At 40.9% G+C, this 19,339-nt stretch overlaps 1 protein-coding gene across 1 annotated transcript in view; it reads left to right on the top strand.

The window, feature by feature from the left end:
• TRPC7 (transient receptor potential cation channel subfamily C member 7) overlaps positions 1 to 18,819 on the top strand; it is a 197,330-nt gene extending 178,511 nt beyond the window's left edge. Inside the window, exons 8-14 of the mRNA XM_075057097.1 lie at positions 356 to 620; positions 7,030 to 7,225; positions 10,076 to 10,297; positions 13,306 to 13,386; positions 16,474 to 16,527; positions 17,855 to 17,930; positions 18,677 to 18,819. Of these exons, the coding sequence (XP_074913198.1) occupies positions 356 to 620; positions 7,030 to 7,225; positions 10,076 to 10,297; positions 13,306 to 13,386; positions 16,474 to 16,527; positions 17,855 to 17,930; positions 18,677 to 18,819 (1,037 nt within the window). The remainder of the gene's footprint in view (positions 1 to 355; positions 621 to 7,029; positions 7,226 to 10,075; positions 10,298 to 13,305; positions 13,387 to 16,473; positions 16,528 to 17,854; positions 17,931 to 18,676) is intronic.
• The last annotated feature ends 520 nt before the right edge of the window (positions 18,820 to 19,339 follow it).

The following is a 19,339-nucleotide window of genomic DNA, read 5'->3' as shown; positions in this document are numbered from 1 at the left end:
TTTGGTTCTCCATCTCAAGGACTTCAGATAGAAAAGGCACAGCACAGTTGATGTTCGACTAGGAAAAGGAAAATATCAGATTTGTTTAAAGCCATGCTATTTATTTGCTGTGTGACTTTGGTAAATCCCAGTGACTTGCTCATTTCTCATCTTTACCATGTGAAAAATACAATTCTTCTCGCCCGTACTTGTACAGCATGCTGAGGACTTCAGTGACCAGTTGTTCCAAAGCTTTTTTTTTTTCTTTAACTCCCAGCCAAACCCAAGATTCAGTCTTGAAAAGGGGTCATTTATCGTCATAACTTCCATCTAACACTTTTTGTTACTAATACCTAGTGTACATGTATTGTTTTAGCCAGGAACAAGTGGCTTCCCTCGGATCCTCAGATCATTTCAGAAGGACTGTATGCAATAGCTGTGGTACTCAGCTTCTCCCGCATTGCTTACATTCTTCCAGCCAACGAAAGCTTCGGCCCCCTGCAGATCTCTTTGGGGAGGACTGTGAAGGATATCTTCAAGTTCATGGTCATCTTCATCATGGTGTTCCTGGCCTTCATGATTGGAATGTTCAACCTTTACTCTTACTACCTTGGTGCAAAATACAACCCTGCGTTTACAACGTGAGTACCTATGGAGAAGCAGCTGCTTTTGCAGGGCTCAATCCATTTTAGTCCGTTGCTGCTGTCAGATAGTTTCTACTCCGGTTGCGTGGGGAAGTCACACCCAGACTTTGCCTGCGAAACTTGTAGCACAGCCTCCAGCCCTGGTAGCCAGCTCAAGACCTGAGCGTAGGGAGTCGTGTAGTTCAGGAATAGCTATTTCTGGAAATCAAGATAACAGATCAGGAAAATATTTTGTGAGATGTTCGGTTTAATGAGTCCAGAAAAGCAGTGGAGAAGAGGTTAGACCTAAGATTATTGTTCTTAAAGCTGTAAGCTGAAGCGTATGTAAAATAAGGGAGGATTTTGCTTATGTGGGGTCTGTTTTAGGATACCACCTGAGTGCAGCTGTGATTATTAGATACACATCTGCAGAGCCAGCTGCTAGTCGTGATGCTCAAAAAAGCAAAACAACCCAGGATGCCTAGGCTGTGTTTTTTAAATCCCGACTGGGAACTTTTTGGCAGAGACCATGTGAAAGCTGTACAGAGCATCAAGCCAGGTTACTGGCCACACAGGGCAGTGGGGCTGCCTGGGCCATGCTCACCCACCAGCACTTGCTGGGTGGCTGCAGAGCCCTGCGGCCGTGGCTGTGCTAATGTCCTGCCTCCACCTTGTCAGGGATGTTGGGAAGAGAAAAAGGTTGGCAAATACTTCTGGAATGAGGTTCAGACTGAGGCTGCTTTTGAAAGGGGAAAGCCTACAGCTCAAAGGTAGGAGAAAATGCAATCTTGATTCTCCGGGACCCCGGGAACCCAAGCCCCAGCCCTGGGGGGGACAGCTGAGGTCCCAAAGGAGCTTTCAGAGGAGGGGAGAGCCCGGTGCCTTGCTGTGTCTGAGGGACGTGTCCCAAGCATCCTCTGAGGGACGTGTCCCAAACACCCACAGGAAAAACCTCCTCCCTTGCACTGCGATGTGGCACCAGCACAGCACCGTGGCAGTCAGCTTTGTGTCTCACGAACCCACCATGACTTGTCTTAGGGACACGGTGAGGACTTTCCTTCCCACAGAGCTGTCTGTGAAGGAAGAGGAAAGCCTGGCATAATGTTTTCCCCTTGCTGTGGTCTGACTTCCAGGCAACCACGCCATGCTTGTAATGCGTGAGCCCACGGTGTTTACCAGATGCAGAGCAGACAGCCGGCATCTGAGGTGTCATTTCTCTAACGTGTCACGTAGTGAGCTGGTGGCTTAGCTCGTAGCTCCTCTAGGAGAAATGATCTTTTCAGCATCATTTCTGTCCTGTGAGTGGCTGTTTCCTTCCAAATACACAGGAGCCAGTTTTACCACACCATCCTCTTGTGCGACGTATATCCTGTAACATAATGTTTACTTTCTCTAATTGAGCCAAATATGCCTTCTAGACCTCTCCTCTAACCTCAGGATACATTTTAATGGAAGGATTTATGAGGCCAGATGCAACTGCGTTTATCCACGCTCGGTAGTAAGGTAGAAGAAAATTGAGTGTGTGGGATGTGACTTGCTTCTTATTTGAAGAGAAGGAAATGCCCTTGAAGCACAAGGCTTAATGAGAAGTTGAGTTGATACCATCCTTGATTGCCTGGTGGCACAGTAACCTTCAGTTATGGTATCCCCCAGGCACGTTGCTAGATCATGTCACTGAAGAATTCCACTCTCTGATGCAATGCTGTGCAGTAACTCTCTCATTAGCACTCATTACCTAAGCGGATCTTCCAGTAGTTACTATCTTTTGATGGAAATAATGAGCAAACATTGACTAAAATGATGACTGCTCACTGGTAGAGATTGCTTAAATGCCCAAGGGATGTCTGGATTCGTCAGTCTTGTCAAAAGGCAGCGCTCTTCCTCCTTAACTTCAGCCTGGTGACTACTTATCCTGGAGGGACTTCATGGTGTTATGAAGCAAATTCTCCATGAGCATAAATTTTCCTTTTAAGAATTTGGAAGAGATTTAAAATGGACTTACTTTCTTCTGATTATTTAAACACATGGGAGTGTCAAATGATGATCAGTGAAAATGAGCCCTTTCATCATATGAAACAAAGAGAATAGATTAACATTCATCCCAAAAATCCTTCTCAGACATCTTGCTCAACAAGCTAGAAACCCTGAGGTATACAGTCTCAAACAATTTTAATAAGCTAATGACAAGGTTATATTGGCAGATGGGCAGCTACCAATTCTAGAAACATTTCCTTCTCTATTTTTTGTGAGCTGCCTGTGAGCCTTGCTGAACATGGTGGGCTCCTGCTGCCATTAACTTATTCATGAAAGGAAGGAAAATTTCAATATTAGAACTAAGTAGCTTGATTATTGTGAAAATTTACTGGGACAAAGAAAAATAATGCTTACTTTGGTGTCCTCATAACCGTTCTGTGACTTCAGTGACTTCACTGAATGCATTTTCTGGTGGGCTTCTTTGTGACTTCTAACGAGGATGGGTGAAATTTTACAGTAAGCAAGTTTTATACTCAAAAATATGACTATTTGACTATGGGACCTGATCCTCAGAGATCACTTGGCTAGTCATGACAGAAAAAGACCTGCTGGATTTGTGCAGTAATTGATTCTGACCAGTTTCAAAGGGCAATGAATTGCCAGCTCACTGGATAGCCTCAGTGAGAAACCTCACAGACAAAGAGCTACTCACTGAAATAACTTAGAATTACATATTTAAGAAAACCACAGCTTCCCAGGACAGTACATAGGCAGAAAAAAGAGCGTACATTTGTTCAGACAACACTAAGAGGGAATTACTTGCTTAGTTCTAATGGTAATGATCAGTGAATGTTTGGTGCAACTTAGCTTTTGCCTTCCCTTGCTATTGCACTTTTGAAATCTTGTGCTCAGTTTTGCTTGTGTTGCTATCTACAGAGCAAGCACGTAGCACCCCAGTGGCCTCTGAAATGAGTTACCATGCAAAGTTTCTGTCATTTTTTCCATTCTAATGTCCTGGATGCAAAGGAAATAAAGATAAAGTGGACTTTATTTCACACAGTTAAATACAGAGATTATTTAGCTAACCATGCTATACTTTGAAAAAATTTTTGAAGGTCTTCAATGCTGAAAAGTAGACCATTTCCACGACAGTTGCAACCGACCCCAGCTATGTTTATCTGTTTATTGTATGCTGTGTACAGAACACAGCTCTTGAAAGAGCCTGTAATTAAGAACATGCTATGCAAACAAAATCGAAATGGAGGCAAGACTGATTGCATTCATCTTGCTTTCTGCATCACAAATCAGGCTGAAGGCTACCATGCGAGGTTTTCTGTCTCCCTCTCCCCAAAGAGAGATGTGACTCACTCTTCAGTGCCAATGTTGCTTCTTCGAGGCTTGAAGGCTTTTTTCTTCTCATTTTATTTTGTCAAAATATGATCTTTTTGTAGATTATATTGACTGCATTGCTTTTTTGGCAGTGTTACATCTCAACCAATCAGTTTAAGGAAATAACTCAGTCAGAAAGGATGCCTTAAGCTTTCTTAAAGAGGAGGACACAAGATTGGCATGAAATCATAGCCCTGCCATGATCTTGTTTGATGAACAGCACACTGCTGTTTACAAAAGTGAGGAAAATCTGCAACTAGATGATTGCCTATGGTCTGTTTTCTTCCTTGATGCAAAATGTTTAACTTTTAAAACTTTGTTTAACTTTTACAAGCCTGCGTGTATAGAAACAAAAAATATCTCTGCTCTCTCCTCACTGCAACCGTTGGCTCTACCATGGCAGAGAGAGAGTGCAGGTACCCATCTCCACAAGGAGCATCAGTCAATCTGCCACTGCCAGATCCCCCTGCTGCCAGGAGCTGTCAGTCTGGGCAGAACTCCTGCCTTCCTCCATTCCTTCATTTGTCTGCCTTTCAGAAGGATAAAACACCCGCTGACCTTGCAGGAAGGGGGTAAATTGCTTAGCTGGCAACGACGAGGCACATCAACATCTTGGAATCTTTGAAACTTGGCTCCAGACATCCTCATCTCGTGTTTTAGTGAGATGTTCTCAAAAAAAAAACAAAACCCAAAACCAGCCAACTGATGTTCCCTGTGACCTGTGCCAAATCTCGTGCAATTTGGCAGTAATCTAAAAGGGAGTAGGAAAGAGCCATCCAGCCTTTTTGGAGGGTAGGGATGGACTAGTACAAAATTTCCTTAGAAATGTTTCCTCTACGAGAGGGAGACCTGCGTCTGCCTGGGGGCATTGCTAAGCACCATTTTGGGGTGCTACGGGTGAGGTCCACCTCTCACACCACCTTTCCAGTCCCACCACCGTGGGTGCTGGTCCCTCACCTGACCCTGGGAATAAGGACTATGGACATTTGCACTGGAGCAATTGCCTGCCCCTCTGCAGTGCTCAGGGAGGTCAGGGCCGCTCGCGGTCCTTAATTAACTTTTGAAGGAGAATCTGACAGGACGCCAGAACAAAGGTTAATGCTTAAGCTGCGGAAAAGCAACAGAGTTGACAGGTTGTATTAAAATCTGCTGGGAGGGTGGAAAACTAAGGGAACCTTTCCAAATTAAAAAAAGGAAGGTTAATAGCAGGGTGCCACTGGGATCAAGGCTGAGGGTTATGGTTTTTATTAGTTTGTAAGTGACTTAGGTGGTGGGTTTCAAAGCCAGAGATTTTTGGTGTTACATGTGTTCTTTAACTGGAAAGTACAACATTTATAGAATAAGCACTGGCCAGATTGCTACCATAAAAGCAAAGGGTATCTATCTATCATCTGACACATTAATGCCAGCAACCCTTGGCTGCAAATGAGGACAGGAGACAAAAGCAGAGTGTTACAGGAGAGGAAATGTCCAGCAAGGGGAAAAGTGATGGCACTTGTTTGCAGTGCAGTCATAGCTCATCCCACAAGTGGATCTTCGCATGCTGTCCCAGCCTCAGGTGAAGCAGCAAGGGGGAGTGAACATGGGATCAGTGACTCTATGTCCCTGATATGGAGACCCACTAGAAAGCCACATTTTAAATGAAGTTGTGCAAAATCGATGTGAAACACTGCTCAGGGTTACTCCCCACAAGTCAATGCAGTTATATTGGCTGAAAATAAAACCTAAATATTTACTGCAGTCTTACTATTACTTGTAAATGGAATGTGGAATACCATAAGTTATGATGGGAGATAAATACCAATTTGCTGTGGCAGAAAGGAATTGCCCAGTGGTCTGCACTAGCCTTTCAAAGGGTTGAAACTAATTTCTTTTGCTTTTATGCATGGTGTAATTGATCCTGGAGTTGATGTAAAGCTTATTGTTCCCTTAGGATATGTTATAGTTTGTGTCTATGATCTGGTTTTAGGCAGAGATTTAGCAGGATTAGGCTGCCACCCTAGTAAAAAACATTTCATCAAAATAATTTGTAAATGGCATTGTTTTCTTAGAAGGCATTTACCTCCTGGCAGGCAGGGAGAGAGGGGAGGTAAGTAACTGTTAACATGCTAAGGATTGTTCAGTGAAGGCAAAAGTGTTTCTAAATTAAAAATTAAGCAAACCGTTTCCAAAATGTACCAGCGTCCCTCCTCCTCCTTCCTTCCTTCCTTTTCAGCTGTGGCTGCTCCCCTCCTGCCAATTACAGCTTTGACTCCTCTGCATCAGACTCTCTTTTTGGTCTATCAGTCTGGCCGCATCCTTTCCAGCCACACTTCTCTCTGTCATTGGCTTATTCTCCTCTTTTTTTCCTGTTTGCAACCTTTTTCTTTTCCTCTGGTTCCTTTCTACTTTCAAGTAAGGGCAATAACCATATCAAAATGCCTCTCTGCAACATCTTCTACTGCTTCTTAATTTCAGATTTTTGCTACAAATGCTTGGGCGTCTGACTTGTTTGCAGTACCAAAGCAGGATGGGAAGAAAATCAGACTATGGGTTGACTACATTTGCACTGTGTGCTTGTTATATTAATGCCACTAATCAGAACTTTTCAGTCACTTTTCCTGGGTAACAAGTAGTGCTTCCCTTCTGCCCTGGAAATAACATATAAGGAGGTCAAATTAGGTCCCTTCTTCCCTTTCGCAGATACTCTCTGCCTGTCTGCTCTGGATGAGAAAAGCGTGAGTAAGTAGAATTAAAAAGCCCTGCGCAAAAAGTTTCAAACTGCAAGTTGTCCATGGAGAAGTCCTTAATAGGGACACAAAATCCAAGTGACAAATAATGTACCTGAGAAGAACAGATGGAGCAAATGAGGGGTCACTCTAACTTTATAGTATTAATCAGAAATCATATTTCCTTATCAAATCAGGAAATATGATTTGCTACATCCCTGGGTGCTGGATAATGGCTTACAATAAGTGTGCCAAGGCATCATATTTATGTTGGTGGATTGCCACTTTCATTATTAGCATTTGGCCCAGCTAACCTGGTGTCAACTCTATAAAGTGATTGTTTGCTTTGTTTTTAGGGTAGAAGAAAGTTTTAAAACCTTATTCTGGTCAATATTTGGCTTATCTGAAGTGATATCTGTGGTGCTGAAGTACGATCATAAATTCATTGAGAATATTGGATATGTACTCTATGGAGTATATAACGTGACTATGGTGGTGGTGCTGCTTAATATGCTAATAGCCATGATCAACAACTCCTATCAGGAAATTGAGGTAAGATAAGAAATTAGATTACAAACTTAATGTACTTAATTATTACCAATAATGAAAATGTTAAAAAAAACCAAGGAAGCTGTAGCTTATTCCATCTGAAAGATGAGAGTGCTGTAGAAACTCAGATCTTACACTTTGTAAGACTTAAGGCTGTGTCTGTCCTCCCTAAATTAGGATTGAATTAATAATTAACAATGAATCATTTCTAGAACAACTTCAACTTCCTTATTTTTAATGACCGTCTGTGAGTAAACCCAGTTTCCTTTACATGTATTTATTGAAAGTAGTTTGTAATATTTTTTTATGACCTTTGTCAGTTATGATCGTTTATCCATGTGTGTTACCTTAGCTGCATTGTTTGCTTATGATAGATTGACTAATATTTCATCTGACTTTTTGCCCTGTTCTCTACTGGTTAAATGCCCAAGTCCATCTAAGTCTGAAACTTATGTATGCATATTTTAAAAAATCTGTATTTTCCAAATACCAGGCATACAACCTTAATACAGAATTTTTTTGAGGAGTGTATAGGTCTGTAAAACATAACTGCAACTTTTAAAGGACATGAGCATAGCCCTCAAGGAATATGAATAGGTTTCTGCAGCAAGGCGTTTGCAGGGTTTACCCAACCTTGTTCAGTAGTATTGCTATTAGCAGACTGGATTTGCTAAATGCTTTGGACATAAACAACTCCCTGCTAATATATATAAAAGCAGAAAAAAAATTTTATTTGGATAACGTATATGCTGAGTCATGTCTTTTTTCTGATTCGTTAAATGTCAAGTTTCTGTAGCTGGGTTTGTATTAATTATTTGTTGTAATGTCCCCTCAGAAGCTGACACTGCAAAAGGCCAGAGCTGAAAATATTTTCTCGCTGTAATGTCTTGTTCATCCATGTACTGTAGTGCAAATATAACTCTATCTTGTGCATGCTGTAACTAAATCTAAATGTCAGAGAGACCTTACATATGTTCTCTGCCCCAGAAGCTTTCCTGCATGCAGAAGAGTCATTTCCCCAAAGGTTTCTAATCACATAAGATCAAGCATCTTCCCGAATCCTCTTCTACTGAAACGAGATTTACTTCTGAAGGGGTCTCAGCCTCTTACTGCATTTCCGAGTTTATTGTAGTAGATAGAGATACCCTTGAAAGTTTCAGAAGAAAAATCTCTAAAAATACCAGACTAAGTGGCCTATATTAACTTTCTAGTCTAAACTTTGTGATGACCATTTTCCTGGAAAAATGCTTTATCATCCTTCTTGATTGCGTGGAAATTTTCAAGACTTTGTTAAAGACTACTTGTAACTATCAGCAAGCAAAACTAGTGTGAGCTATTTGGCTCAGATCCTCCTACTTGAGGACTGAGAAAAACTAATAAATCTCATACCAGCTCCTTTCAATCCTCAGGAGCAGGGAGGTTAAAAACAGAGTCATCCTACTGACTGCAGAGCAAGTCCCTTTTGCCAATGTGTTTATCTGATGACATCAATGTCAATAACAACAGAGGCTGGTCATTACTTAGGAATTAAATTCCATTATGGTCACTGGGAACATGTTTTACTGTTAGCTGGAGTGACAAGACCATATTCTCATGCTTTCCATTGGACATCTCTCTTGAGCTACTTCTGTTTTTCTTCTGTTTATGCCTCAAGTATTAGTGCTTCCTGCCAGCTTTGCATTTATGGAAAGAAAAAATCATTTTGCCAGCCAGAAACCAAACCTACTTCCATCAGTAGCTTCTTACCTGCTTAAAAGAAAAGCATTAAAGCTGTTTACAAGTGACTTCTATTGTAATTCAGCTTAAGGCTTCTGTGAGGTGTAACCCCAAACAATAAGACCAAGCGGCAGAAGTGAATGCTGTTCCATTGGTGAAGACATATTGCTGTAACTGTGACAGAATTAATCTCAATTGTGTTATGTCAGTTTTTGACTGGGTGTCAGAGGTACGGGCTAATCAGAGGTTATTAATTTCAGCAGACACAGATGTACATGAGTATGGGGTGTTGGCAGACCCACGCTTCTATTGATGCTGCTGGCCTCCGTATAAACCACAACGAAAACAGCTGTAGAGCAGCTGTATCTCATCCTTTCTTTAGCCTGATAAATGGTCCTGACACACAGCCCTGACCATCCTCCTATACAAATGCCAAGCAGATCCATAAAGTACGTGCTAACTTTGCCCTTGTACATGGAAGTGATCCTGGCACACCTTGACAATTTGTAAAGGACGTTCACAGGCACCGAGTGATGGCCTTTTTTCTCCCCCTTCATCCACTGAGGTGAATAGTAAGAGAATTAAGGTGTAGTGATCTAGGGATATGTGATGGTGAATGCAAACAGGATTCATGAGGAAATCAGCTAATGATAGAAGAAATCAGCAACCTGGCCTTTTCTAGGGGGATTCCTGACAAATGCAGTGGTAACAGTTAGCTGGCAGGCAGATAGCATTGCAGTTAATCAGAGACAGTCTTTGCTGTTGTTGTGCATGTAACAGCTTTTTCTGGTTTCCATGAGTCTGTGTATGTTCTGACATATTCTTTTATCAGCACAGCACAAGCACCAGATTGTTACTGAAAGACAACCCCTTTCATAGCCAAGGAAACAGGAAATAGTCTAGTATTTGGAGGATTTATACTCTCTGTTTATCCATTGCTTTGTTCAAATTTTCCTTATTTTGAGGTTATCACAAAACCACCTACAAAGACACATTGTGCACAAAGGTCCTCATTTGGCAAACAGAAATCTGATTCTAGTTAAATCCTACCTGTATGTTTGTCCTTCTCACAGGTAAATTCCTTCCTATTTACTAATCATGCATTTGGGTGTTCTTTTTTTCTCTTCCCTTCCTAAGGAGGATGCAGATGTGGAGTGGAAGTTTGCACGTGCCAAGCTCTGGCTATCCTACTTTGACGAAGGAAGGACTTTACCTGCTCCTTTTAATCTAGTGCCAAGCCCTAAATCATTTTATTATCTCATACTGAGAATAAAAATGTGCCTCATAAAACTCTGCAAATCTAAGGCCAAAAACTGTGAAAATGATCTTGAGATGGGGATGCTGAATTCCAAACAACGGGTATGTTGTATCTTCACTTTTTGCCTTCTTTGTAGAAAGGATTCATGCCAGGAACCTTCTGGAAGGGGGTTCCATGGTACACAAGTAGATCAGAGACAGCACAGCCTCTTACTCAGCCTCATCGTTGCATGTCACTTGCATTACATTGCACCTAGAGGGTCCTCCCAGACTTGTGGCCTCATTATACTAGGCACTGTCTGAACACCTGGAAAAAAGCAAATTTTATAAAAGCAGGCACTTTTATAAGGGAGTTTCCCAAGGTCAAATAAGCAAGGTCAAAGATGAAGGGCAGAAGCAGAGGCACAAACAGGATCCCAGCTTGTCTGACTCCTCATCTACCCAGCAGGCCTTTTGCCTTTTCAAAACATCCACCTCCCTTTAAGTGATTTCCAAATTAATTTTACTGTCATTACATTTACTGCCATTCCAGGTTCGGGAACAAGTTTCCAAGCAGTGCTTAATAACACCTCCTAGATAACTAAAGCTATAATTAACAACCTTTCTGCTTACATCTGCCTAGCGATGTGTAGCCACTAATGGGTAGAACCTGCCTCGGCCACCGCCCCTTTGGTCATTTGAAATAGAAATTTGCTTTGGAAATACTGGCTACACAGCGGTACAGTTTCCTCAGCACTAGTGAGTGTCTGCGTGACAAAGCAAGAGAGATGCAAGAATATGGTTAGCATCCAGACCCTTCCCAACAGAATTAGCTTTGCTCCCCCGTGGGAAAATGCCAAAGAAATTAGAGAAAATGATGTTGCCTGCAGAAATTACCATCTACAACACAGCGCTGAGCGTCACTGGGATGAAGCATTCCTAGCACATAAATTTATCACAGACATCATCCCACTCACAGGGCAATTCCACCTGCTTTACGCTGGAGAAGAAAACACCCAAAATATTCACAGGAACTCAGCCACAGGCACTCATCTGCCATCATCAAATTCAGTGGATTCAAAGATGGGAGGAGGCAGCTTTGCTTAAAAGTATCGTGGCCTTTAATTTTCTCAGCTCAAGCTTGGTTTGAAACAAGAAAACAACACTGGGAATCCATTCCTGGGGGAAAGGAAAAGTCCTCTGAAATGTGTTGTGTCTCATTTCTTACAGTCACCGCACGTGAGAGGCCAGTGTGGCTCCTTGGCAGGCTGGCCAGCCTTTCTGGGGCATGTTGCTATTCCCTCAGCCTGGTCTCAGACTCATCCATCCAGGTTTTAAAACCCCAGCTGCGTGGCACTGCACAGGAGAGGGAAGAAGTGGGTGACACTGGGATGCTCCAACTGAGACTGGGCAGCCAACCCCCAGTTTTAAGCCTGCAAAAGAGAGGAGGTGGAATGAGAGATGGAGGAGAAGGAAAGGGAGGTTGGAGGAGGCTTTACAGAGTCCACCTTTGTAATGTGCAGCCTGCTTTTGGGCTTCGTCTGGATCTCTTGGCTCTCTTTGAAGGAGCAAACAGCTGAGCAACACAACTCATGGTGAACCATCTGGCTCCAGGCAATGCCCATGGCCTTGGAGGAGATCATGCTCCCATGAATTTAAGAGGACTGCTCAGGTCCAATGTTCATTCAGTCTCTGCCAGAGCCTAAATTGAAAGGAGAAGCATATCCATGGGGTCTACTCCATGCTAGGAATTAATTTAACTACCCAACACAGTGAGCATTGCCAAGACAGACAAGCATTGGGGCCATTTTACTCTATAAATTAATTTAACACTACTATTGATTACTTAAAGACCCACTAGAACAGTGGAGTCTTGAAATAAAAGAAATGTTTGTCCTTTAACTATCTCAAAAAGTGATTAAAAAAATAATATTTTTTAAACGTTATTTGAATCTAACCACACAAAGCTTGCTTTGTTTGAAATTTGATTTCTGCTTCAAAGCACAAACCAAAGTAATAAAATTTTCTCCAAGCCCCTTGTTCCCCAAGCCACATGAGTGAAAGTGTCTGGCTTGCCCTTTTTCATGGAACTCATGCAAAACTCATGATAACCATGGCTTTGACATAAACAATTAAAGGTATCAGTCATTTCTTGCTTGCCTGTTGATTTTGTTCACAGATCATCTTCAAAACAGTCTCTGTAAAACCATGGCACACCTGATGAGTGAGAAATAAAAAAAATAATTACATGATTACATCAAACTCTTAGTCCAACCATTATCAGCATCCTGATTTTAAAATAATAATTTTTTAAAAAAAATCACCTATTTCTCAGGATCTCTGGTCCAGTCAGGGAAGCAAAACCTTTAACTAGGACTTTCCCTGTACATACACTTGCATAGAGGTTCAGAGGCCTATGATACGTATTGGCTCCTTTGGGTCTATGATATGAATTAGTTCCTTTGAATAAGTGATTTTTTTTCATTAGCACTTGAACCAAAACATTCAGAGGTGGATAACAGAGTCAAAGAAATCTGTTACAAATACTGTGTGTAGTCTTCAGAAAAGTCTCCTTGGAAGCTTCTAGAGCACAAAATTAGTAGGTGTGATGTACTCTGATAAAAAATACTGCTCTATCTAAAAAAAAAAAAAAACAAAACGTATTTTTGTTGAGCTGAAAAAAGTAGTGTATTGTACTGCTTTTTGAAAAGGACCGATGAAAACCAATTCTGTTTCAAAATTTGTTTTTGTACCACATTGATTTGTCCTCTCTAAACATAAGCATTTATTCTTCTTCCTTCCTTAAATTGTGTTCTAAATTGATAATCACCGATCTATTTTAGATTAACATGTTTTGTACCTCTTAACACCTTCTTGTCTAAAACTTGTGTGAGAATACCATTTTTGTCTACACAATTTATAGTCCATTTTTTGTTTCAGTAACTTGTGGGTTTAGACCCGTTTCTGTCTTTCAAAAGTTTACTTTTTTAGACCTGAATGTGCTGGGGTTTACTCTACTCATACATTAAACCATTTTCTACTGTTTTTATAATGCTCTGTTCAGTTTGGGGCTGTCTGGGTATGAGAAACTATCATTGATTTAATAATATCATGATGTTTTATAATTTCAGAAAGTTCGTTTTCACTCTAGCGCTCGAAATACAGACATTTTTTCTGGGAAGAACGCTTATAACAAGCCCACAAGATATCAGGTAATCACATCATTGAAAGCAAGAGCCAGGGAAGAGATCTGTCAGTGAACAGCTCTTACCTGCAAGGGTCACGTTCGTTTTCTTCCAGTTAATGCCATCCTGTGACACACCAGGCATGGGCACAGGACTTCAGAGACAAACACAACCTATCACCCATGGAAATACACATGGTGTTAGCGTTTGTCACACTAAGTAATTCCACTCGAGGGTATTTAATACAAGAAATATCATTCAAGTTTTGATCCTCCAGTCTCGCATCGACAGCATTTCATTTGTCATGACATAGCATCACCTCTCCAGCCTTTGCATTAACATTTGCACGTGCTTTCTCTGGCAGTGACTTGTCCTACCAAGCTAAACCTGCAATGTGGTACGGTTCAAAAATACCTGTGGCTGGAGCGGTGGCACAGGGTACCCCAGCCATCGCACGAACTAACAACACAACTGTCTGTCTCAGCTGGAACGTTCATGCCAGCAGACATATTATTTCTTGTGCAAACATGTGTAGTAGAGTAACACAACAAGCAAAATGTACCCCAAGGGATTTTTTCCTTATTTTTTACCATAAAGTGAAAAGGAATCTGACAGCAAGTGATGTGTCTGAAGGAACCGACATTAAAGAGAGTTTAGGAAAGTAGTAGTTAAGTTGAATAAAAATGGATGTAATGGCAAATCTAGAAGTAATTTGTCTTGTGTTGGTACAGTATCCAGCACAATGGGCTCCTAGGCTGTACAGCAAACCAGTAATAAATTTCTACTGGTTTTAAAAGTTGTTCAGGCTTTTGTGCCACGATAGGAGGAATATCTAAAAATCTAAGTTAGAAATGGGATGCATTCGCTCTGGCATCTGGAGTTAGTTGGCTTGATACCATCAAACGCAAAGGGAAGAGATGATTGTGTCCTGCTCAAAATAGCATTTCAGCATTTCTGGCATTTTCCTGTCCATTCAAACCCACAGGTAATGGAAAGATGTGTCAGCCTCTGCTGGACTCATTCTCTTCCTGGAGCTATTAATTCTAAATGAGACCGCCTAATGTTTGTGGTAAATTAGACCCTTATTTCCAAGGCTGAAAAATCTAAAGACGGCTGTGAAAAATAGATAGAAAAAGATAACTACCTGTTATTCTGCTTTAATAATGCTCTTACTAGATTTGTCTTCAAATGATCTTCGAAAGTTTCAGTTGCTGCAGGAAGAAATTGCCCAGATAATATAAGGAGAGTGTAATAGTCTTGATTATCTAAATATAAAGAAGAACAAACAGTTTGATAATCTGGCCAGCAAGCTTTCTTCTACTACTGGGAAAACCTTTGAAGCAGTAGCTTTTCTGCAGTCTATGTACTTGGACTACATACAGACAGTGCTCTTGAGGGCTAACAATATACAGAACCTAAACATGCAGTCATTTGAAAAGGAGGGAGAAAAGTTAACACACAGCCCCTGTGATCTGGGAATAAACTAGTCCAGACAAAAGGATACCTTTATCAAACCCCCTTGAGCTGAGACTTTGAGATGGAGCATTGCTAAAATGCTGTGCTAACCTCACAAGTTTTTCCCACCTTCAGCACTGCAGTCTGCCATGCTATCAACAACTCATGAAAGGATTTGTCAGGGAAAAAAAAAATAGGAGGAATAGTTTTTACTTTTAAAGGCTAAGCAGTATATTTCTTTGCTGTTTGGAGAAACAAAATAGCAAAGAGGTGAGAAATAAGGAAATTCCTTTGCTCACCCCACTCTCGAGCTCTTCTGCTGCCTAACTGATAATGTGTGCATTTGAGATCACCACATTTGAGATCTGATGCCCCAGGGAGTAGTTGTCCCCTCTGATCACTGTTGGCTTGAGTCCGATTTTGACCAGGGATGTGAAGGTACAAAACATTTCCTCCCATTAGTGCTGCCCTGGGACCTCCCACGCTCATGTCAAAGACATCTGCAGTGCCCACAAACACGAAGAAACCTGTGACTTGAATAGCAGTATTAAGGTTTGGAACAATGTAATCTTCAACAGTGCATGTAAGTGAAGTCCAGAATAAAACACTATAAATAGTGAAGTGGGAAGACATCATGGCCTCCACATTAAGGACCAGGAACTGAGGTCCAGCAGGACTTATCAGACCCAAAAGCCTATGGTTGAATGAGAAATTGACCCCCACATCTCATGAGTCCAACTTCAGTGCCTTGGCCACAAATCTGTCCTTTTCTTCTCATTTCCCTCTGTGCTAGAAGGTATAGGAGGTATTCAGATAGCTGATGACAAATGCAGAGCTTGGAGGTTGTGCCAATAAATGCATTAAAAATGTATATAAAAATTAAAAATTAAAAAGATTTAGTTCAGTGCAGAGTTATAATTTACAAATGCCTGACCTGTTCCTAGAACCTATTCTTTTAAGACCAACACTCAGTAGCTGAGTGTTGCATAGTATAAAAGATTCTAAGACCTGAAGAATTTCAATTAACTTTTAGAGAATGGTGGAACAGTATTTTATGGAAATCAGACATATTTGAATTGTTTCAAGTTTAGCATTCATTACCACAAGACTTCTGTGAGTTTTGTTCAGCATTTCCCTGCAGGATCCAGGATTATTTTGCCAAGAGGCTATTTCACCCACTGTAGCTAAAAGGAGCAGTACTGGGGAGAAGGGGAGAAGAAAGCTTAGAAGCCACAGTGCAATATTAAGGCAAAAAATTCATTACTTTCCTAAAGCTATTGGCAGAGATATCTACTAAGTGGCTAAGTAGACTCTTGTTAAAAAGTGGTCACATCTTTAGTATTTAGTTTCTGTGGACAAATCTGACTACAACATGTATTTGATAGACTAGGCAGCCTTAAACGTGTGACTTCAATCACACATAGTGGTTAATATAGGATAGCATTTGAGTAGCATCCCTCAGAAATACAAGCTCTATGGGAACTGGAGTAGATAGATGTCATGTTATCACATTTTTCCAGGTAATAAGAGCATTCACTGTGCGATGATTCCTTGTTTTAGTCTAAGTTTCCTCTGTCGTCTGTTCTGAAAAAATAATTTCTTTTTGGATCCAGGATTTCCCTACTTTCCCCAAACATTACTTCATTTATGTTTTCTCAGGTGACAACCCTACCTCCCTCTGGATTCTACTACCTTGGCCATCTTCAACACACCGTACGTGCGCTCTGCCTCATCTCTGTTGCCTTAATGACTCACCTGGTTAGCCAGATGCCTCTTTGATACAAGGACAGTCTTAGACATCCCATATTCCATGGCTGCATGACATATACAAATGACTGGATCCTTCTTTGATGTTCACATGCCTTTTGCGCTGCTATAATCCATATTTGGCTACTAAGAAAAAAGAGCAGGTGTACCGATTTCTTAATTCATATTTCCCACTCTGTGCAGCATTTTTCAGTGATGTTCAAAGCAGAGACATATGATGGCTCTGTGAATAAGTGAGCCCATGCTGGGAGAGGCTTTTCCCTTAACAGTGGCCATCTGGTCGATGAAAGACATTTGTGTATCTGTTCTTGGATGCTCACTGAGCTCTCCTCTGTTTGCAGAGGATGCACCTAAATTTGCCTCTGACAGAGCAACCCTTTTTATGTTTATCATAGTTGAGATTTTTTTTTCCCCTCATTGATGAGTGTCTTTTCTGTAGTGAAGAATGTGAATGACACAGGCCTTCAGCTGTAACCCAGCACGTAGCCCAAGACTGCAAAGTTACTTTCCTTCTAGATAAATGTAATTTATGCATTTTTGGAACAATATCACATTGCAAGCTCATATCCATAGCCATCTTCTTCTATTTCCATATACACTGTTCCTCACTAACAACCATCTCCCATTTTATAAGTCTACATGGCTCTATTTTTTCCCCTGTACATGTCCCTTAAAATCTGCCATTTCCCTAAGAAACTTCTCTCCCTTAAGCCAAGTTCTCCACTTCTGTTCAAACTGTCTTTTCTCTGTCCTTCACTAAATTTGTTTTCTCTCCTAAAACCCCAATTGCAAGGCAAACAGAGTCTTTCTATTAACCTCAGGTCAGATGTTTAGTTCATCATCATGAGTGAGGTTGCTAACTTCATTAATTAACCATTTATTTCTTCCTGTAAAGTATCTTTCACTGATACATTAAACAGCAACATGCTAAAGGAAGGCTCTGGATCCCATTTCTTAGCTTGCTATTGGTTCATCTGTGGTTTTTTTCTGTCTGTGGGACATACTCTACATTCATATGCATCCCACAAAATACGCCAAAGTGCCTTGTATGTGGGCTCATTATGGAATGGCTGTCAATCAACTATTGTAGTACAAAGTTCATAACATGAAGTATAAAATAAATGGGAAGTCAATAAAAAAATTCTCTTTGCATCATCTGAAGCCAGGTTTTGTCCATAGTGAAGTCAGGTGTTTGAATTGCTCGTAATGAGTCTGGAATTAAGGCAATGTGGATAAGCTCACGTTAAGATAAGTGTTTCTGTTCTCTTTTCAGAAAATAATGAAACGTCTGATTAAGCGGTATGTACTGAAGGCTCAGGTTGACCGAGAAAACGATGAGGTTAATGAAGGCAAGTGGATTTTTATCATTAACACAGATTAGAGCATGTAATGTTATTGCTATTGATACGGCCAGTAAGAGGGTTGAGCTTAGATAATGTCCTCTGGAGAGAGAGAGCATGCTCATGCTCGCACTAAGGTGAGCAGTGGTAACTCTGAACCACTTTTATGCTCTTTAAATTCTGGGTCCTTAGTTTTCCTTAGGAGAACACATATATCATAGGATCTGTCTTTACATAATCCTGCTTTGCCCTATAGTTCTACCTCTCCTTGCTTTACAACACCCACGACATTGCCAACACCTAACCTTGTCTTGGGGTCTAAGTAAAGCGATTTCTGACTAAACTGCCCATTCCTGCCCCAAGGACTTTTTTTGAACTGGGTAAGGATTTGTACAGCCATGATATCATGTAGGATTTATATGCAGATGGAAAAGAACCTCTTTCTAACACCTCTTAGCTGCTACCCTCCTGCAAATGCCCTGTGTAGGTGGGGATCTGTATGTGGGGAGATAACAGACTTGAGAAAAAAGATGAACTTTCCATACATACTTGCTATTGCTGTCAGTACCACTACTGCAAGTACAGGTTATTTCTTATAAGTCACATATTAAGTGCATAAATGCAGGGACATCATATGGAGCTCCACACACATTCATGACCAAGGTCATTGAAATTAACGCTTTCTCAGGTCTTAAAAGCGCAGAGGTTAATTATTTGGTTCAATATTGCTAACAAGAATATTTTCCTCTTTTTAGGAGAACTTAAAGAGATTAAGCAAGATATTTCTAGTCTCCGCTATGAACTCTTAGAGGAAAAGTCACAAGCTACTGGTGAGCTGGCAAGACTAATACAGCAGCTGAGCGACAAATTTGGGAAGAACTTAAATAAGGACATTTGATGGTGAACACAGAGAAAGACAACTGGTTTTCTAAACATTATTCAGTCTCAACCAGCATCTTAGGAGGGCAAAAACCATGCAAAAGATGGGTACTGCACACTCAACTTTTGCTAGCTAGCAAGTATTGGTAGGAGCACTTTCCATTACTCCTGTGCTTGGTGAGTTGCCAGTTAAACAAGTGACTTACTGGTAAAACTACATGCCCTTTGACATGAGAAATAGATGCACCATAGGGAAGGCACCTCTAGTTAAAGGTAAAAAGCCAGATCTTCACCCATCTGACTCTATTGAAGACGATGCAACTGTGCTCATTTATACCAACTGAGACTGTACTGATCAGAATTGGGTGAAACCTGAAGAAAAAAAATAAAAAATGTGCCAAGCATATTCCCTGAAAAATTTTACAAATTCCTCTCCTTGGGTGTGTACTCTCCTTTTATGTTTACACGGGCATCCATGAAGATAACTTTGAAGAGCACTGTGGTTAATGAGGTAACAAACAAATGAGAAATCATCTGCT

The sequence above is a fragment of the Buteo buteo genome, chromosome 24 (genome assembly GCF_964188355.1).
Source record: "Buteo buteo chromosome 24, bButBut1.hap1.1, whole genome shotgun sequence".
In the NCBI taxonomy this organism is placed as follows: Eukaryota; Metazoa; Chordata; class Aves; order Accipitriformes; family Accipitridae; genus Buteo; species Buteo buteo.
This window is presented reverse-complemented; position numbering and strand designations above follow the sequence as displayed.